This window comes from Typopeltis vanoorti, chromosome 12, assembly GCF_054136105.1.
Source record: "Typopeltis vanoorti isolate ZY-2024b chromosome 12, IOZ_Tvanoo_1.0, whole genome shotgun sequence".
In the NCBI taxonomy this organism is placed as follows: Eukaryota; Metazoa; Arthropoda; class Arachnida; order Uropygi; family Thelyphonidae; genus Typopeltis; species Typopeltis vanoorti.
In genome coordinates this window covers 131,974,634-131,997,502 of record NC_143560.1, presented here as the reverse complement: position 1 = coordinate 131,997,502, position 22,869 = coordinate 131,974,634, and the positions used below count along the sequence as shown (strand labels likewise).

General features: G+C 35.6%; 1 protein-coding gene across 1 annotated transcript in view; it reads right to left on the bottom strand.

Annotated features, from left to right (window-relative positions):
* The window catches only part of LOC150101230 (MAM and LDL-receptor class A domain-containing protein 2-like), a 1,363,156-nt gene that overhangs the window by 502,874 nt on the left and 837,413 nt on the right, over window positions 1-22,869 (bottom strand). Inside the window, exon 32 of the mRNA XM_090402193.1 lies at window positions 12,407-12,583. Within this exon, the coding sequence (XP_090258319.1) occupies window positions 12,407-12,583 (177 nt within the window). The remainder of the gene's footprint in view (window positions 1-12,406; window positions 12,584-22,869) is intronic.

The following is a 22,869-nucleotide window of genomic DNA, read 5'->3' as shown; positions in this document are numbered from 1 at the left end:
ATTCCAGTTTTGATTTCTTCACCATACTGGTCACTCTCCTGGGTTGCATCTTATATTCCTTGTGAATCTGCCCTCCACTACTCTCCTTATATTTCTTCCATAATCTTTTTCAACTGCAGTTCCAGTTTGATATTGTTTGTCATCCACTTTACACCAAATTGTGTCTGCTTCTCCACTCATGGAATACAGCTTACTATCACTGTTAACAAATATTCCTTTCACAATTTCTCAAGCACTAATGAACTGGACTTCCAATTCTGTCCTCCATGGAACTAGTCGATACCTAAGACTATTAGGTATCACCTGCCTTATAATTCCACATATGTTCCCTTTTCTTTGATACTCCTGCATATCTATTCATCTTCCAAGTCAAAACCACATGGTCACTCTCCAACTGGTGGGAGAGATGTCATCTCATTTATTATTAGCTCTTCTGATGCTATGACCAAATCCAAAACTCTTGAACCTCTTGTTCCCTCTACTACATCTTGCCTAAGACATTTGTCCCTCAAGAATTCTAAAAATTCCATTTCCTTATTGCTACATGCATCTTCCTCTCCCCAATTTATACTGCTGTAGTTAAACTTTCCCACAACAATCATTCTTCTTGCACTTGCCAAGCTGAACTGCCTAAACATCTCCTGGTCCCCACCCTCTGTGCTCCCTGGTCTATAGCAACATCCCACTAAATAACCTGGCTTGGCCACTTCTACTTCACACCATATGATTTCAAAACCATTTGTGTCACTGCCTTCCAAAGCCTCTACTCTAAGAGGACATAAGTCATCACTTATCATAAGCTGTATTCCACCACCACATTTTCCTTTCCTATTCTTAGGAAAAATGCTGCACCCTGCCATTTCAATTCCTGTTATTATATCATCCTCTGTCAGCCATGTCTCAGAGATCTCAATAATCATTGGCCAGGCTGATGCTATCAGCACCACCAATTCATCTCCTTTATTTTAGATACTCCTGGCATTAGTATAGAGCATAAAAATGTCATTGCTTCTATACCTATCATTGTCTCCTCTTGACCCCACTGGACTCAGTCTTACTCGATTTTGTCCCAATCCCCCCCAAGCACCCATTCCCACATTTGGTCACCCCAGCTACCATCCACTGTGGGAATTCTAGATTCTCTGCATTGACACACTGACTTGTTCAGAAAACAGCAATCTCTCCAGATGCCTTCGTCCTTCCTCATTCAAATGCAAGTGGTCTCTCGCATACAGTTCCCTTCTGTCCTCAGAAGGGAATGCCCTCCAAGCATCCATATATTCCAATCCTGTGTTCTGACACATTCTGGCTATGATGTTATTCAGTATTACTTCTCTTCCGTTCAACTCGCCACTATCATACCTGGGCAACACACACAGTCTTTCCTCTCTGCATTTTATTTCGCACAACCTCAAGCAAGAATCTCCGATCTCTTGCCGCACCATTTATATTGCCTCTCAAGTCATTCGTGCCCACCTTCACAATCATTTCATCCATCCTTTCACCACCTTAATTGCCATAGCCACATTTCTAACGTTCCTCCAGCCAAATACACCTTTGGCATCTTATCTTTCACACCAGAGAGCATCGAGTCTCCATACATCAAGCCTCACCAACACTGTTCCTTGATTGCTCACCTGCATCCCTCACTCTCTCTTCTTTAACCTTTTGTCTCTGTGTTTTCCTACTTACCTGCTGTCCTGGCATCACTCTATCCCTGGTTTCAGCACTCCCTCGCATTCTTCTCATTTCCTCTCTCTGAATGTTTCCATTCTCCCGTCCTCTATCGTTTCCATAACTCCCTCTCTTCTGCTGTTTCTATTCTCTCCTCTTCTATCACTCCCATAACTCTCTCTCATTCCCTCTCTTCTACTGATGCTATTCTCTCTTCTTCTAGCATGCCCATACCTCTCTCTCATTCCCTCTCTTTTACTGTTTCTATACTCTCCTCTTCTCTCATTCCTAAACCTCTCTCTAATTAGTAGGTAGTAGGAGTGAGAGAGAGTTTTAGGAATGATAGAAGAGGAGAGAATGGAAACAGTAGGAGAGAGGGAATTATCATTATCATTATTATTATATAATATTATTGTTACATACCTAAAAGATATTAAGAGGGATAAAGATATGATAAGACTTACAATGACTTCAGACAGACAGTTCTAACAAACAGAAAACAGAGACTAATTTTTTGCTGCACAATAACGAGCACAGCAAATTCTGAATATCCATGAATGGATAACACACACACACACACACACACACTAGTGGTGTACTAGTGAGGTGGTAGATGGCGTTGGTGTAGATGATGATAGTTGCTGTTCGTTGTGGTTGGTGGATTGAGTGGCGGAGGCAGAGAGCTCTAGAGTGGGTGCCCTCCCTCGATGGGTCTTTGGACTCCCTGAGGGTGTCACATAGTAATAGTGATAATAATAATAATTTCTGTAAAAGAAATAATAAATCCTCTGATCTCTTCTCATTCTCCAGAGAGAATAAATGGTACTCTTTTAGCACTAACTTTTGGAAAATAAGCATGCACCTCTCACCACTGCCAAGGTTGAGTGTATTCTTACGTGTGAGTACAAGATAAGAGTTGGTATTCTTATTTGTGTGCCCATGTGTGTTCTAGAGTCGGTTTTTTTTTTAAGTTGAAGGAGTGGTGAAAACCCCAAATTGATTCTACGAGGAAATGAGGTTTACTAGATAAATTAAAAAAACAATAAAAAATTAAAAGTGAGGAACGAGTAATCACCATCTTTAATTGAAAATAAGATTATTCCTAGGTAATAAGATTTGTCATTCAGATAGATTCCATAGTTATTATTATTATTATTATTATTATTATTATTATTTTAATTAATTTAATTTTAATAAAAAAACTCTGCATCCCTACACCCTTCAACAACTCATACGGTTCTTTTGTGAGATCACATCAGATACCCACGCAACTCAACAACCTACCAAGAAATTTAAAACACATAGATAACTACAGAACATTAAAACACGAACTCTGGAAAATATACCAACAAAGTTAATATACCATTAATACTAATATACACATCACAAATCACCAGCATCCAATGCCTACATCCCATGCATAAACAGTAATAACAACAACATAAATAGTGAAGGCTAAATCCGATCCGACTCTCTTCATAAAAGCTAACCCAAGGTTCGAAGTAGGTGGGATTAACTCACCTCATCTCACTCATCTACAGGTAATCCTTATAATCAAAGAACGCAGATTATGTAATAAAACAGTTAGTAAAGTATACAACGATAAAGAAGATACTGAACATACTGATTATTATGTGATAATGTCATTAATATAATATTACTATGTAACATGAAAAAATAATGTAATAAATTATTCTTATTATTAAAAAATTATGTAAATAATGAGTTTACATTGTATGTTTGTGAGAATTAGGAAATATAATATCTTAATTGCATATGTGTAAATACTGTTGCATAATCACACTTTCTCAAACATTGAAAAAAAAAATAGTAAACTACATGTAATGTTATATAACTTGTGTAACTCTGAACTATATAATTGTAAATTATTACTGTGATTGTTATTTTAAAAAATAGCAAAAAAAAAAAACTATGTTATCATCATTATTATTGAAATCTCATTATATGTAGCACTTAAGTACTGGATCTTGTAAAATGATATACTGAATGTTACTCAAGATGATCATTGTATATACATGTAAATGTATATACAATGTACATGTATAAAAAAAAAAACAGCTAACGCCTTTTTTTATTTTTATTTTTATTTTTTTTAAATTTTTTTTTTATTCCCGTATACGGGGAGTAGGCGAGGCCATTTAGCCCTATCTAACTTTTGGAGACTGAGTGGGCAGTTCAATCTCCACTGGTACCAATCAGAGATAGATGGCCCAAGGCTATCACTAATTAAGCGGTACTCAGTGAAGAGAGACGGCTCAAATGTGCCGCCATCTCGTGGTCCTTAACCCTAACACAATATATTTAATGTCTGAAATAATGCAGGTTCTACGGTCGATTTTCTTGGGTTTACAGGACGAAAAACCCGAGTTTCTGGGAGGAAAAACCTGCTTGCCCGTGCCAGAGATCGACTAACTCGGAAACCGGTCGAAAAAAGGCTTAGAAAAATTTCCTCTAGTCGCCGACTAGACTCGAAACCAAGTCTTCCTTCGTGCGGCCAAGCGCTGTGGTTGGCAAACGCCACATCCACTGAGCTACACAGGCTCTGTGTAGCTCAGTGGATGTGGATGTGGATGTACATGTATATTAAATATTTGAGAGATCAATAAAAAAAATTATTTGTTACATTATTGTTACAATAATGATAATAATTCCCTCTCTCCTACTGTCTCCATTCTCTCCTCTTCTATCATTCCTAAAACTCTCTCTCACTCCTACTCAGATTCGCCTTGCATTCATCTCTTCCATTCTCCTAATCTCATCTTTCATACTTCTCATCTTGTTCACAAGACATTTAATAGTATTAATTTTAAATACATTTTAATAGTATATATGTAAATATGCTGTATACTAACAAACTTTGATATTGATATATTAATACTGTCATTATTATTAATGTCACAATTATTAAGTTATATGTTATAAAATATTTGTATTGATTAAATAATATAAATATAAAAAAATTATTGAAATATAAATACAAATGATAAAGTGGAGAAAAAAAAATTATGTATATTTATATAAAATTATTGCATAATCAATATCACTAAAATGAAAACAATCTCTCTTAACATATTAAATGAACAATTGTAAATATGTATGTGAAAAAAAAAAAGTAAAATAGATTATTATTACTAATTTGTATGACATTACTTACTCAACATTCTGTACTGAATATATATGTAGTGAACAGAAAATGTGATAGCAATACTTCAAATGTATAATTCTAAATATTATGCATATGCGATGAGAACAATAAACTTTTTCATTGGAAAAAAAAAAAAAATGCTATCCAAACTGAATAAACTCAATAATTTGTATATTGTTTTTGTAGTGATAGAAAAAGTAATAACAATGTTTGTTAGTTGTATACATGAAAATATGCTATATAATAATAATAAAAAAATTGGTATTGAAAAAAAAAAATCTGACCTCCACAGAGTCAGAGAATTATTGTGATTATCTCTCTCTCACACACACGCACACACAAAGCTCATCCAACTGTGCCTTAAACTGATTCAATGTATCTACATTCACAGGACACTTGGGCAATGCATTCAACTCAACAACCAGTCTCCATGCAAAGAAGCTACTACTCACTCCTTTGCTCACACCCTCCTTATATAGTTTCTAGGGATGACCCTGGAAACTATATATCTTGTTCCCTCCTCCCATTCCACAAAATATTTCTTCCATGTTATCATAGTAACAGTCCCTGGCCAACTTATATGTCTCCATCATATCCCCACCTTCACCTATTCAGGAGGCTTTGCAAATTACATTTTTTCGATCTATCTTCATATTCCACATTCCAAATACCAGTTATCACCATTGTGAATCTTTTCTAGAACCTTTCTATCATATGCTTATCACCATGAACACCTTGTGACCAAATATGTGCACAATAATTCACATGAGGTCTGACCATGGTCTTATACAATACAATGGAATCATAAATGCTTTATTTCAGCATGTCAAGGTCCTCTGTATTATTGCCATTATCTGACGTGATAACTTCACAACTTGTGTAATGTGGCCGCTGAATTTCAGGTCTTAGTCCACCATCAGATCTCTCATTTCCTCATCATCCTTTAAAATTTCCCCTTCAAGGGTATACTTTGCATCCATTGTTGCTTACCAAATTACAAAACCTTACACCTTAAGCTGCACAAACTGACAGTTCCACTTAAACTTGAAAGAAAATATATTTTTGTTTAATCCTTCTGTTTCTCACTGACATCACTCAGTAAATGTTGAAAACAGTCTGTGTAATGCACTTTCTCATAATGCATAGCTTTTTACACTTCTGAAAGTATGTGTGCATAGATATTTTCTTCGACATTCCTCCTCTTAAAAAATATCTCTGCGTGATCCCAGCTATTCTTCCACTCCTGGAAAAATATCAAGGAAGTACTGGGTCTACTGCAGAATACAAGTGGGTAGCATATAAGTGAACTGTATGGGAGCAATGGACTGCATTCGAGTGGTTATGGTGTGAGTCGCTTGGAGCGACTGAAAGATGTGAGTTGCTGGAACGTAGAGAAGTGAGTACAGAGAATGAATCAGATCAAGTGGGAAGTGATGTGAAAGGGCAGGAAAGTACGACAGCAGCGATTGAAGAGGTGGTTATGAATGAGAAAGTAAGTGGCATGAGTATATAAAATAAGAGAATGGGTGTGCAAGAGGAGCAGGGAAACGGCGAGGCTCAGGGTGGACAGGGATACACAGCGTGAGAAAGGTGGATGCTCCAAGAGGAGGTAAGAGAATGTGTAGGCAGGAAAGTAATGGGATGATCAGGGATCAAAAGGAAACACATAGAATTGCAAAGGGTTCTAAAATAAAGAAGCAGAAAGGGAAATGGCCCCAGTCCAGCATGGAGAGATCACATTGAGTGAGTGGTATCAGTGGAACTAGCTGTAGATCCAGAAATGAGTTGTTGTGTTTGTATACAAATGCTAGAAGTGTAAGAAACAAGGCAGATGAAATGGTTGCACTAATTGAATCTGTTCACCCAAAATTTGTTGGAATAAGTGAGACATGTTTAGATGAGGACGATATTCTGACAGGAATAGAGATGGAAGGGTATGATGTATTTCGTGAGGATAGAAGGGGTAAAAAGGAAGGGAGAGTGATATTGATGATAGAGAAATAGTTATGTCCATACAAAGTAGAGATGCAAGAGGGAAATAGTGCCAGTGGTTTTGAGGCAGTATGGTGTGAGACAGAGGTGAATGGAATCAAATACTTGGTTGGATGTTGTTATAGACCAGGAAATGTGGATGGAAGTGACTATGAAATGTATAATCAAATTAGCCAAGCAAATAAGAAAAGAATGATCATTAGGGGCGATTTTAATTGTGGCAATATAGACTGGAATGATCAGATAGCAACTGGAAGTAAAGAAAATGAGTTTCTTGAGTATTTGCGGGATGACTACTTCACACAGTATGTAAAAGAGGGCACACGAGGATTGAGGGTCTTGGATTTGGTCATTTCATGAGAGGATGTAATTATAAATAAGGTGTCAAATCACCCACCAATCGGTGAGAGTGACCATGAGGTGATTACCTGGGTAGTTGCCAGCAGTGTGAGGACCTGTGTATGAAAAAGGTATATATTGAACTACAAAAAGGGGGGAGGGATTACGAAGAGCTCATGAGACAGCTTGCAGGTGTAGCATGGAATGAGGAGTCAACTGGAAAAGATATCAATGCAGCGCTTGGGGGATTTTCAAAAACTATCTAGTAGATGCAATGTTTAAATGTATTTTAAGGGTGAGAAAGTTAAATAAGGTAGGTATGAGATGGATGAATAAAGAGATTAAGCATGCAATACAGAGAAAAAGTGCATTGTGGAGGCAGCATAAGAGAAGTGGAAATTCCAGGAGGTCTACAAAGACCAGGCAAGGAGGGTGACTTGGTTGGTGAGGGTAGCTAATGAAGTCAAAAAGAATCCAAAGGAGTTCTTTCTATATGTGGCCAGCAAAAGAAAGAATGATTATGGAAGGATGACATTGATTGGATAAAATGGTATAAAGACAGCTGTTGCAGAAGGTGTGGTAGAGACACTTAATGAGCAGTTCATAAAGATCTTTCAATCTTGTGAATGTAACTTCATGGAGAGATTGAGAGCAGTTGATGATGGGAAAAAGAGACTGACTGTAAGGGAGCAAAAGGTGTATGGGGAGTTGAGCAAACTACATGTTAATAAGGCTGGGACTTGATAATATATCACCACTTATTCTGAAGGAATGTGTCAGGGAGTTGACACATGCCATAACATATTTTTTTAATACGAGTACTGGGTCAAGTTCCTAAGAAGTGAAAGGAGAGCAATATTGTGCCTCTTCATAAGGTAGGTGATAGAACTCAAGCAGCAAACTATAGGCCTATCTGTGTGTCAGGTGTTGTAGGTAAGTTGTTGGAGAAGGTTGTGAAAACTAGGATCCAGAATTGGGTTGACAACAATGGTATTATTATTCATTGACAGCATGGATTTACTAAAGGGAGGTCATGTTTTAGTAATCTACTTACCTATTACAATGCTCAATCCAACTGTGCATTAAACTTATTCAACGTATCTACATTCACAACATACTCAGACAATGTATTCCACTCACCAACCACTCTCCATGCAAAGAACTCGCTGCTCATACCCTCATTATACAGTTTCCTATGATGGCATCTCCCATTCTATGAAAAATCTCTTCCATGTCAAACTGATAACAACCCCTGAATACCTTATATGTCCAAATCATATCCCTCTCCCTCTCCATGATGCTTTGCAACTTACATTCTCTCAATCTGTCCTCGTACTCCACATTCCAACGACCACTGACCACCTTCGTGAAACTTCTCTGGATCCTTTCCCATATCCTTATCGCCATGAAAATCTGGCGACCAAATCTGTACACAATAATCCATATGATGCCTGATCAAGGCCTTATACAATGGAATCATAACCTCTCTATTTCTGCATGTCAGGGTCCTCTGCATCATTGCCAGTATCCAATGTGACATCTTCACAACTTGTGCAATATGGCCTCTGAATTTCAGTTCCTTGTACATCATCACTTCTAGATCTTTCATTTCCTCTACTTCCTTTAAATTTTTCCCTAACATGTGTGTACTTTGCATCCCATTGTTGCATACCAAATCTCAAAAACCTTATGATTTGCAAGATTGAATTGTCAGTTCCACTTGCCTGCCCATTTATGCAATCTATTCAAGACCTCCTGTAAGGCCATAACATCCATTTGACTTTAAATTGCCCCCCCCCACACTTTTGCATCATTTGCAAACAGCTGCATATCACTAGTTAAACCCATCCCAATATCATTAATATACAAATTTAACAACAATGGTTCCAAAACTGACCCCTGCAGTACACCACTAGTGACCCTCCTCTTTCAGGATACCCCCCCATACACAACTTTTTGATACCTATCTGACAGCCAGTCACCGATGGAAGAGAAGAATGATGATGTCAGGAAAGTAGGCAAAGAAAGAGTAATAATAATATTTGCAGTTATCTTCAAATCTTGAAGAACACTGATGAGATTATCAGTTTAAAGTACAATAATGAAAATGTGTCCTGATATATTCTGTGATTTATCGTAATTGTATTGGATTAATGCAAACTTAAGGATAATATACAGATAATTAAGGATAATGCTTATATAAGGAGTGAGATCTTTCTGACAGTACTGTTATTTAATAATTATTTCATTAAGTGCATCATTATTTCATAATATAACTTAGTATGGTAATGTTTACCACCAAATCTCAGAGAGAGTTTTGGTGGTAAAGATGAAAGCAAAACCAAGAACTATTCTACATATTCAGATATATTTACCTACTTGTATATTATTTCTGGGAAAACTCCCATGTTATAATAGTTTACCTACTTGTGATTATGAGGATGAGAAGGTAGAGAGAGTTTATGGTGATATAGAACAGGGTTTGAAATGTAAAGAAACTAAAGATATAATTATAATACAGGGCGATATGAATGCAAAAATTGGAAGAGGAAGGGAGGAAGATATTGTTGGACAACATGGATTGGGAGTGAGAAATGAAAGAGGAGATATGCTGTTGGATTTCTGTAGAAAACATGATTTAGCAATTATGAATGCTTGGTTTAAGAAACATCCAAGAAGATTGTATATGTGGAAAGCCCCAAATTTATAACCTCACCACTGTGGAAAGCCCCATGAAGATATAAATAGTAGAAGAAATCAGATAGATTGTGTGTTGATAAACAAAAGATATAGAAAAATTATAAAAGATGTGACAACATATCCAGGAGCAGACTGTGATACAGATCATATATTGTTGTCAACTAAGATGAGGATTAATCTAAAAAAGGTAACTGCAGGGAAATGGAACAAATCATGGAACATGGAGTGGCTGAAGATACCAAGTAAAGCAAATGAATTTGCAAAGAAAGTACTTCCTTTTTTTTTACTTCATTCAGAATCTTCCATTTTTCACACACATCATCACTTTCTTGAATGAGAGAAATATACAAGAAAGTGATAATGTGTGTCAAAAATGGAAGATTCTGAAGGAAGGCATAATTTCTGCTACAGAATTACATTTAGCCAAAACAGAAGAGGAAAGAGAGAAAAGAAAGAAGCCATGGATGATGGACAATATTTTGCGGAAAATATCGCAAAGAAGAAAGTTAGTTAACAGTAAAACAGAGGAGAAAAAAAAGCACTATAAAGACTTGAGTAGGGAGATACAAAGAGAGAGATAAGAAGGAAAAAGGAAGAGTGGTTAGATGAAATAAGTAAAGATACAACAGCAAAGGCAGAAAGAAATGACATAAAAGGTGTTTATAAAAACATTAATATGATGACAGGAAGGAGAAAGATGCAAAGGACTGGAAGAGTCAAGAATGAAAGAGGTGAAATTCTGATAGAAAAAGAGATGATATTACAGAGATGGGAAGAATATGTAAGTAAGCTATATGAAAACATAAACTTTTAAAAGAGAAAGAGGAGAAAATCAAACGAAAGAGCATAGTGGGCAGAGGCTACATCATGAGGGAGGAATTGAATCTAGCAATTCAAAAGATGAAAGAAGGAAGATCCCCTGGAATAGATGGTGTACAGATAAACTTATAAGGAATATAGGTGAAAAAGGTAGTATGGAAGTATTATGGCAAATTATTAATGGAATTTATGAGGGACAAGAATTACCAGAGGAGTTTAGAAGATCAATTTTTATCCCCATTCCAAAAAAGATGGGAGTTTTAGACTGTAACAATTTTAGAACGATAAGTCTTATAACTCACACAGCAAAAATTCTGGCACAAATAATTTTAGAGAGAATTAAGAATAAAATAGAAAAAGAAATGAATGAGGAACAGTTTGGATTCCGAACCAAAAGAGGGACTAGAGAGGCTATAACTTGTCTAAGAATTATTGGGGAGAAAACATTAAACCATCTTGGAAAGTTGTTTTTGGAATTTCTAGACTTTGAAAAGGCATTTGATACAGTGAAACATAAAAGACTTTTTGACATTCTAGAAAATATTGATACTGACTCTTATGACTTGGAAATTTTAAAGAGATTATATTGGTCACAAACAGTGTCAATATGTGTAAATGGTGAGGAAACATGAGAATTCCCAGTGGAGAGAGGAGTTAGACAAGGATGCAAGTTATCACCATTATTATTGTTTAACCTTTATAGTGAACAGATGCTTAGAGAGGCACTTGAGGATGTAGAAGAAGGAATAAAAATAAATGGAAGAATCATTAATAACTTACGATATGCAGATGATGCAGTGGTGATGGCAGAAAGTGAAAATGGATTACAACAAATTGTTCAAAGAATTGAAAACTCTTGTAAAGAGTATGGACTAAGGATTAACACAAAGAAGACCAAGATAATGATAATGGGCAGAAAAATAGGAGATAATGTAAAGATAAGATGTGGAGGAAAGATTTTAGAAGAAGTGGAAAGATTTCAATATTTAGGTAGCTGGATCTCAGAGAAAGGAACTTCAGAGTTGAACATTAGAAATAGAATAGGCAAAGCTAAATTGGCATTTATGGAAATGAAGAGAATTTTAATAAACAAGAATATTAAAATAGGTGTTAGAATTGGAATAGTTAAAGCAACAGTTTGGAGTATTGCAAGTTATGGAAGTGAGTCATGGACACTCAGAAAGAGAGATATAGAAAGAATTAATGCATTGGAAACGTGGTGTTATAGAAAGATGGAAAAGATTAGCTATACAGAGAGAATATCAAATCAAGATGTTTTAAGACAAGTTGGAACGGAAAGAACACTGCTCAAGAACATTATGCAAAGAAAGACCAGATTTGCAGGACATCTTCTGAGAGGTTCTTCGGGATACCTGACAAGAACTATATTATAAGGGAAAGTTGAGGGGAAGAGAAGACATGGAAGACCAACTAAAAAGTGGTTTAATGACATCGTGGAATGGACTGGTTTAAGAATGACGGAGGCAACAGACAGAGAGAGAAATGGAGAAGAGCTGCTCATCTGCTGCAACCCTCTTGCTAGAGGATGCTACCAGACGACGCCGATGGTAATGTTACCAAATGAAGTTTCTATGAATGTAAAAAAAAAAAAAAAAAGTGTGCCTTCAAGCATTTCTAATTTAATGTCTTTCCAATCTAGTTAGTAGGCCTTGATTAACAAAAATTAGATAACTTTGCAATTTTGAAAATACTTACATCGTAATTTTCGGAATTATTTTTACTGCTTACTATTACATCTGCTCTTTCCCAAAAGTCATCCACCAATTCATAATTATAATATTCAAGAAGCTCTAATCCTTCTTCAGAGTAAGAAGTCCTTCTGTATACATTAATTGTTTTATTGGAACCCATGAAGTTGAACCAGAACCTCAGCTGTATGGAGGAAAAAGTGCTGATGATATTTATCATAACATTAGCATTTTTTTTAGATAGTGAATATACACACACACACACACACACACACACACACACACACACACACACACACACATATAAAAAATCAGCTAACGCCTTTTTATTCCCGTATACGGGAGTAGGCGAGGCCATTTAGCCCTATCTAACTTTTGGAGACTGAGTGGGCAGTTCAATCTCTACTGGTACCAATCAGAGATAGATGGCCCAAGGTCATCACTAATTAAGCGGTACACAGTGAAGAGAGACGGCTCAAATGTGCCGCCATCTCATGGTCCCTAACCCTAACACAATATATTTAATGTCTGAAATAATGTGGGTTCTATGGTCAATTTTCTTGAGTTTACAGGACGAAAAACCCGCTTGCCCGTGCCATAGATCGACTAACTCGGGAACCGGTCGAAAAAAGGCTTAGAAAAATTTCCTCTAGTCGCCGACTAGACTCGAAACCAAGTCTTCCTTCGTGCGGCCAAGCGCCGTGGTATGCAAACGCCACACACACACACACACACACACACACATATACACATTGCTTGGAGAGAAGTCAATGGACACCATAGTATGAGGAAGAAACAGCCATAACATCCACCTTAATAAGATGTTGGACTTCTTTTCAATGTGATGATTACAGCAATCCTTCAGGGTATACTTTCCAAAGTGCATGATAATGCTCAATGGGAATTTTTGACTATTCTTCCTCTGGAGTGGACATCTGTAGACCTTTCACCCTGTAGATGTTGAATAAGGTTGATATCAGAGCTCTGTGCACCAGTCAAGTGTGGTGACATTGATTTCCACATACCATGCAGTTGCAGCAGCAGCAGCAGCATTATGACACTGTGCATTGCTTGCTGAAAGACACAAAGGTCAGTTCCATAGAAATGCTGCAAAGTATGTAGCATTGCATTTTAAAGAATGTTTAGGTACCTCTCAGAGTTAAATGTCTGTGCCCAAACCAAGAAAAACAAGACCATACCATCACACCTCTACCTCTAAGTTTCTTAGTTCAGGTTATGCACTTTGGTAGGAGATGTTCAGTGGGCATCTGCAATACCTGTTTATCTACTCATTAGAGGGTATAGTGTTATTTGTCACTCTGACACACATTTCCAAGCTTCCACATCCCACTATAAACACTCTTTGAACCACTGAAGACAATTCTGCATGTTGATTCCAATAATGTGGGGCTTGCTGCACATTGCGGCCCTACCATGGAAACCTATTGTGAGCTTCAGTTCTGAATGTTTTTGTGCAGATTCATGTTTCAGTTGATGTCTAGAACTCTACATTCAGCATGTTGGCTGACAAATGGTAGTTTTCATATATCCTGTTTTGTAGACTCTACAGTCATTTTCGGTGAGTGTGGTGGGTCATCCACTGCAGGTAGCACTTGCAATTGACTCTTTGTGATGCCATCTCAGATGGTATCACTGACTGTTGACCTGGGATAAACTAATTTGTCAACAATTTGCCAAACAAATAGGCCTGCAACATCACATTCTATCACAGCACCTTTTTCAAACTCTGTCAGTTCCCTTCTTGCAGCCATTTCACCCGTGCACTGACTTGGGAGTATCACATTCCTCCAACTTATGCTGGCTATAAACACATGACCAATTACATGGTACAATGCATCTTACCCATGGTGGTGGTGTCTGTTGACTTCTTTTGTGTGTGTGTGTGTGTGTGTGTGTGTGTGTGTATGTAATTATATGCTTCAACTCGGTCGTTGTGATACATTTTTAAAAATAGATTTAATGACTTAAAAACCAAGATTACTTATAAAGATTTAATAAGATTAATACAACTAGTTTCAGCTTATAATAGACTTCATCAGGTATTCTTAAAGGAAGAGAATAGTAATAAACATTGAAGTATCTAAAAACTTGAAAATACAGGTAAAATATCACCACACATAATTGATACATAAAAAACGTTTTTTTTTTTGTTTTATGTATCAATTATGTGTGGCGATATTTTACCTGTATTTTCAAGTTTTTAGATACTTCAATGTTTATTACTATTCTCTTCCTTTAAGAATACCTGATGAAGGCTATTATAAGCCGAAACTAGTTGTATTAATCTTATTAAATCTTTATAAGTAATTTCGGTTTTTAAGTCATTAAATCTATTTAAAAATAAAATAAAATAAAATAAATATATATATATATATATATATATATATATATATAGTATAACATTATCAATTTTTTTTTTAAATGGTGATTATATATGTATGTATGTATATGTATGTGTGTCCATTTGTATCTACAATATGTATACATTATTATTAACACCCGACCTTCTTGGAGTCAAAACACTCATAATGAAAAATAATGTTACATGCAAAGCTTATCAAACTGTATTCTAAACTCATTCAAGGTATCTGCATTCACCATCCTGTCAAACAATGCATAAAGATCCCATATAAAAAATGGGATCTTTATGCCTTCGCTTATCATTTCCAGAGATTGCTCCTCGTTTCACCTCCTTTCCCATTCTATGAAAAATTTCTTCCACAATAATCATACAACCCCTTACCAACTCACGCATTTTGATAATATCCCATCTATTCCACCTATTCACAAGGTTTTGTAAGTTTCATTCTTCAATCTGTCTTTATGTTGAACACCTCAAATACCAGTTACTACTGGTCTATGGATTCTTTCTAATATATTGTTATCACCATGAAGATCACAGGACCAAATCTGTGTACAATCTATGTACAGATGAGGCCTTATAAAATGAAACCATAGCCTTTATTTTTGCATGTTAAAGTCCTCTGCATCATTGCTATAATCTGATCTGTTGACTTCACAGCTTGTGCAATGTGATCTCTGAATTTAATATCTTTTTCCATGACCACTACTAGGTGTCTTGTCTTCTCATCTCCTCCAAAATTTTCCAACAAAGTGTATACTCTGCATCCCATTGTTACCTACCAAATTTTAGAACCTTACATTCAGTAACACTGAACTGATATTCATACAAACTATTCAAGTACTCCTACTCGATTCTCATCACTCTGTCTAATTTTGTATGATCTGCAAACAATTGTATATCTACAGTTAATTAATAATCATTATAATAATCATCAACATAATATGATAATCAATATAATTAATCATCAGTATAAAATAATTAATCATCATCAATTTACTGATACCTTCAAGGGGAAATCAGGCTACTAGGACAACACTACATGATTAAGTTTATGTTGTTATTAATCATCTATCAACAATTTTCCTCTAAATTAGTCTATACATGTCAGCACTTCAATACTTTTGCATCAAATATTTCCTTCTTCTAAGACACTTCTTACTGAATCAGCCCATCTAGATCTTGGTCTTCCTCTGGGTGTTTTGTTACCATCTTGGCATCAAATACCTGTTTTGCTAACCTTTCTTCTCCCACTGTGTTTAAGTAATAACCATCACAGATGAGCCCTGCTCACACATTCTTCAATGCAAACAATGTCAAGATCCTTTCTAATGTCTTCATTTTTAATATGATTCTGCCATCGATGCTATCCATAACATAAAACTGGTCTGAACACTGTCTTGTATACTACTAATTTAGTAGTTTGGCAATTCCTTTGTTATTCCATATAAATTTATTAAGCTGATTCCCCACACAGCCAGTTTTGCATATTATGTAGTCTATTTCCAAATCTCATTGGCCATCTTTACTAACCACTTTACATAAATTGCTGAAATATTTTACTTGTTCTATAGATTCCACTGCAACAACTGAAATTTGTTTTTTATATTTCTATGTATTTTCATAGTTTTTTTTACTTTTATTACTGATTTTCATGCCAAATTCTTAAAGCTGTATTTAAATTCAATCATAGAATTGTGCTGATTGATTGATTGATTTAGGTTTTATGGTGAAAGGACAGCAAAGCTCATACTAGGCCAGGAGACACAGGTTGCAGCAGTACACAGGGTTTGGATAGATAAATAAATAAATAGTTACAAGGAGATTAGTGAATAATGTAAAATATATTTACAAAGTTATAAGAAGATAAATGAGTAAATAAAATGTAAGTACAAAGTTTGGTATATAAAATGCAATCTACAAATAAATAAATCCATAATGAAATAAATGTCTTTGAATAAATTAATGTAAAAATCTAAAAACATATTGCAATCTGTCTGAATCTGATAACATCTAGCTGAGGATACAGAGCTTGGCAAAATAAATAAAAATGTCATTTCTCTCTTGTATCAAACAGTTGCGCTCCACCAGGATATGATTAATGGGAAGACGTGTTGCATTTCCTGCACATAGATGAATAATCAGCACTCACTAAATAAGAATGTGTGAAATGGCTGTGACCTATGCAGAGTCTAGCAAGAACATCTTACTCTCTTCTGTTCCTACATCAACTAGACTGCCAGTGCTTAATTTCAGAATTAATCTCATGCAGTTTGTTCATCAGTGCTTCCTGCCAGGAGTATTGTCATTGGGTAAATTAACTTTGATTATATAACCTGTGTTGTAGTCAAAACAAGGCACGGTCAAACAGTATGTTAAAAAAGTATGAGCTGATCTAGCAGCAACATCTGCGATATCATTTCCCATTATTCCAATGCAGCTGGGAATCCAATACAACTGAACATTGAAATTAAGGATCTTTATTTTGTACAAAAGTTGAAGCATCTCACCAAAGCACTGGATGTGGATTATCCACCGGAGTGAGCCTGAAAACAACTCAAAGAGTCTCTATAAATTATACATTTTTGGTATGAGTTTTTGTTAATATGAACGAGTGCATGCTGAATAGCATACAACTCTGCTGTATAGTTACTGCAATTGAGTGAGATCTGGATGGAGATTGTAATGTTAGGAAACACAGCAGCACAGCTAACATAGATCTTTGATCTTGAACTATCAGTATAGATGGCAAGATATCAGAGTGGGCTGGTCTGAGTGCATTAAGCAATTGAAGGGAGACAGATGAGGGTATACGAGACTTCTGAAGGTAACAAAGGCAGAGGTTATAGGATGGGATGAACCCTGCCATGGAGGAATGCTGTTTTGTTTGGTGCAGGTAATGTTGTCAACACTCAGGCTAATAGCTTCCATACTCCCTTTAGCACACATACAAAAAAGGATGAATGGCAGTCTCTCCTGTGTAATATTAGACTTCTCAATGTAGAGAATAAAGAGAAGTCCATGTAGGATGATCTGGAAAAGACCTTATTTGTAGGGTATAATTAAGAGACAAATGTGATAGAAGGGGTTCATTTAATTCACCATAAAGGCGTTAAACAAGAGATGTGCAAAAAGTACCTGTAGCTATTCAAGATAACCTGATGATGAATCAGGTCCAACCATATGAGCTTGCTCTTCCTTGCAGAACTATAAACATTTGACCCATAAGATTTGAACATACAAGTGCATAATAAATGAAGAACAAGGAAAATCAATCAGCACCCCATTCAGTAGAGGAGAGAGATCATAGAATGTTTGATACTTTTTTGCACTCCCAAAGATGACAAACGTGTATAAAGAAAGCTTTCTATCAGAGATAGAAAGCTTTCTATCTTTTAACCAGACTAGATGAAAAAATTTGTGAGAAAATACCCAGTTTGCAGAAGAAAAAAATCATCTTTCATCAGGACAATGCATCTGCCCACAAACGTGTTCTGGCAATGGGAAAATTAAGGGATTTGCACTATGAATTGTTGGAACATCCACTCTATTCCCCAGATTTGGCTCTGTCTGACTTCTGTCTCTTCCCAAAAGTAAAAATCTTCCTCGCTGGTCAGCATTTATCTTCAATCAAGAGGTGATTGCAGCTGTAGAGTGATTTGCAGATCTTACTGAGAACCACTACAGGGATGGGATAATGGCACTGGAGCATTGCTGGAATAAATGTATTAGTCTTAAGGGAGATTATATTGAAAAATAATTTTGAAATTATAAATTCGTTTTTTCATTGTTAGGCCGAGAACCTTTCAGAATACCCTCATGCTGTCATAGAAGATCATTTTCAGTGAAGCAATTTCTTGGTTTAAAAATCCCTTTGGCAAAAACTGACAGATTTTTTGATACAATACAAGTGGAACCAGATGAAATGCAAATAATTTCCAACATTTGAATAACATAATGTGCATTCTTCTCAAAGCTATATATCAAAATTGTACATAGTCTTAAAATTCCCATATATCCAAAGATGAGATGGGCAGGTCACATAATCAGACTCAGGGATAACAGATGGACATATAGAATACTCAACTGGCAACCAAGAATAAAGAGAAAACCAGTAAGACCACCTACAAGATGGGAAAATCCATTAGTGAAATATATGGGTATAACATGGAAGAGAGTGGCTCAAGATCAAGATTGTTGGAGACATCTTTGTGACCTGCATTCATGGAGAAATCCTGAGTGAAACATAGGTCCATCAAGGTAATCAAGGTGATATCCAAAACAAAATTGCAGCTATTAAATGAATATTCAGATATTCAAATTACAAACCATCTTCACCACCAGCAACAAAGTATTCATTTACCAAACAGAACAGTAGCACAGACCAATGTGTCATATTGCATAATGTTGTTTATATGTTTTACTGCCAGTTAAGATGTAATACCAGTTATATTTACAACAACAATATTCTTTTGGAGAAAATAAAGGAAAAATCAGAAATTGTTTCATAATAAAAAAAGCCGATTGCATTTATTTATTTCATTAAAAATAAAAAGCTTTATAATATTTATTATAAAATATAAGCATATAAGTAGCATTTTAAATAATCATATTATTACTTTTAAAAAAATTTAATTTTGATACTTTTCACAAGAATGAACTTTTTTTAATCAATCAGGTCTGTGTTTTAAAAATTCATAAAACTTAAGCGGATAAAAATCCTATGTTGTTATATAGCCAGTAAGTGAAACTCAAGATTGAGAACTACGATCTATGTGAGTTTCAATGCCGAAAAACTATCGGCAAAGGCAATTCGAAGTAAAGGTGGAGCAAGCTCCCTCACTATTCTTGATATTCTCTCATAATGTAAAACACAGCTCCAAGGAGATGTAATACTGTCATTACATTATGAGGAGAGGTCACTACCCAGACTGGTTTCAACCTTTTTTGAGGTCTCATCAGTGAGTAGGTAGACCTGAAAGATATCAAAGCTTAGTGAAAAGAACTTACATACCTTCACTATACGAATGCCATAAAGGTGTGCTTATATTTTGTAATTAAAATGAAAAGCCAAACGGCTAGTTTTCTGGCAACTTAATAGAAATTAAGCGGATAAAAATCCTATGTTGTTATATAGCCAGTAAGTGAAACTCAAGAAAACTATCGGCAAATAAGTTTTTCGGCATTGAAACTCATATAGATCGAAGTCCTCGATCTTGAGTTTCACTTACTGGCTATATAACAACATAGGATTTTTATCAACTGAATAAATTTATATAGAATAAGAGATAAATTAGCCAAAACACTAAATTAGCTATATACAAGACAGTTTTTAAACCAATTTTAACTTATGGATCTGAGAGCTCGGTCAGAAGTAAAACACTTGACCAAAGACTATAGACTGCAGATATGAGAGTCCTGAGAAAGATTATAGGTGTGAACAGATGGCATCAATGGCAATATCATATTAAAAATGAGGATATTAGGAAAGAACTTGATATTGTCAGCATCCAGGAATGCATTAGCAGAGCTAATCTCAGGTGGTATGGTCACTTAAAAAGAATGGGGGAGGAAAGATTAGCAAAACAAGTGTTCTTTGCCAGGCTGGCAGGAAAAACACCCCGAGGAAGACCAAGATATACGTGGATTGATACAGTAAAAAGTGCCTTAGAAGACAGAAATATAAGACCTGATAATATTGGAATCTTGACATTTAACAGACTGATTTGGAGGAAAATTGTAGATAGGAAGTTATTATTATTATTACATCATACCTCCAGGAAGTACAAAGACTCATCGAGGGAGGGCATCTACACTACAACTTTTCGTCTCACTACTCCACCAACCTTCATCATCTAACACCAATGCCACCTACCGCCAACTACCACCACTAGTACTTTCACAGACAATCACAAACATCCATGCCCACGGTGGGATTCGAACCCACAGCATTTTGGTTGGAGAGCGGATACACTAACCACTCGGCCAACCAGGCCAGCAAAGTTAGTAACGATGTAAATTTTTCATGTAGTACTATCATATCCTATATATCCCTTGAGAGTATATATCAGGAATTTGATGATGATGACTTTCTATTCTCAAATAAGTACAATGCCCCCAATATTATCAAACCAATGAAATTCTTCTTAATATGCTGTTTCATAAAAACTATGTATCAAGTTTACAATTAGTGTTCTGCTATTATGTTTTAAATGAAACTGCCAGCACCCATCGTGCTGCTGACTTGACATGTATATAAAAGATTTTTTATTTTCCTTTATTTTCAGTCCTTTTAAATTTACAGTTTTGCATAATTCATTTTTTTTTGTTATTGGTTTTATTCATGTTTTGAAATGTAATTCTGAAATCTGATATGGATTTCAATACTCAGTTATTGATTCCTTATGTTCAGCACTTTTCTCACAAGTCTTGCAAACAAGTTATTTACCATCTTTGCCTTACAAATATGCACACAGGTATCATTTAATTATATTGCTGCTCCATGCTAAATTTCTTAATTTTACCATAAGTATCACACACATGTGATATTTGAGAAAGATGTTGGAAGTTTTTTCCACTTGGTTAGACTATAATACCACAAGTTGCCTCAGTCCTGAAGATACTTCAGGTGCAAACTTTGTTTGCTTACACTTGGATAAAGGATTAAACTAAATTTATTATGTGTGACATTTTTTTATATAAAACATTCCAAATTTTTATTTGGAATTTTTTTTATTTTTATTTGGAAAGTACCCATCCTGCACAATATGCCAACTTCTTTCTTTACTATTTACATCTATTGCTGAATGACATTTTCTTAAAAGCAAGTAAGAATCAACATATTTTGCAGTTCTGAAGCATGTCAGCAGTTGAACAATAATATTAAAAATGAGTACAAAGAAATTGCTTTTATCCTCAGCAAAGCTTCAGTTGGGCTGATAATCAGATTCATTTATGAAAAATTAGCATCCCTTTCCTGAAATTGGTATTCTACTCAGAGTTTAAATTTTTCTGAAACAGTATTTGCAATTAGATATTTCCAAAATCCATGAATTGTATCTGTTTCATTTAATTGAAGCCTGACACTTTTCTAACTTCGCTATCTCCTTAACCAAGAGTTAATATTTTTAGGCCACAGTTTCCTAAAGTACTCGAGCAAATGTTGCTAAATCAATATTTTTTACTAACAAATAGTCTGCTTTCTACTGATTATTTCAAAGTTCAGTGAAATGATTTTTGGAATGAAGAAAAATTTCCATAATATATGAAGTGAAGCAAAACTCCTAGAAATTGTAGATTCCTGACAGCTTTCACAGTAACTTATGATATAGTCCGAGAGCCATTTGACATTCTTGAAAAGGTTGTGCAAAAACATCTGTGCAAAACTATCTAGTAGATGCAATATCTAAGTGTATTCCAAGGGTGAGAAGGTTAAATAAGGTAGGTGTGAGATGGATGAATAAGGAGATTAAGCATGCGATACACAGAAAGAGGGCATTGTGGAGGCAGCATAAGAGAAGTGGAAATAAGCAATTCTATAAGGTCTACAAAGACCAGGCAAGGAGGGTGATTGGTTGGTGAGGGTAGCTAAACAGAGGTATGAACAGCAGTTAGCTAATGAAGCCAAAAAGAATCCTAAGGAGTTCTTTCGATATGTAGCCAGCAAAAGAAAGAATGATTATAGAAGGATGACATTGATAGGAGAAAATGGTATAAAGACAGTTGTTGCAGAATGTGTGGTGGAGATACTTAATGAGCAGTCCAAAAAGGTCTTTCAATCATGTGAATGTGACTTCATGGAGATATTGAGAGCAGTAGATGATGGGAGGAGAGACTGACTGTAAGTGAGCAAGAGGTGAATGGTGATTAACTAGATGTTAATAAGGCTGTGGGAGTTGATAATATATCACCACATATTCTGGAAGGAATGTGCCAGGAAATTGACACCTGTCTTGACATATTTTTTTAATACAAGTCTTGAACTCAGTCAAGTCCCTAAGGAGTGGAAGGAGGGCAAGCTTGTGCCACTTCATAAAGGGGGTGATCAAACTCAAGCATCAAACTACAGGCCTAACTGTGTGTCAGGT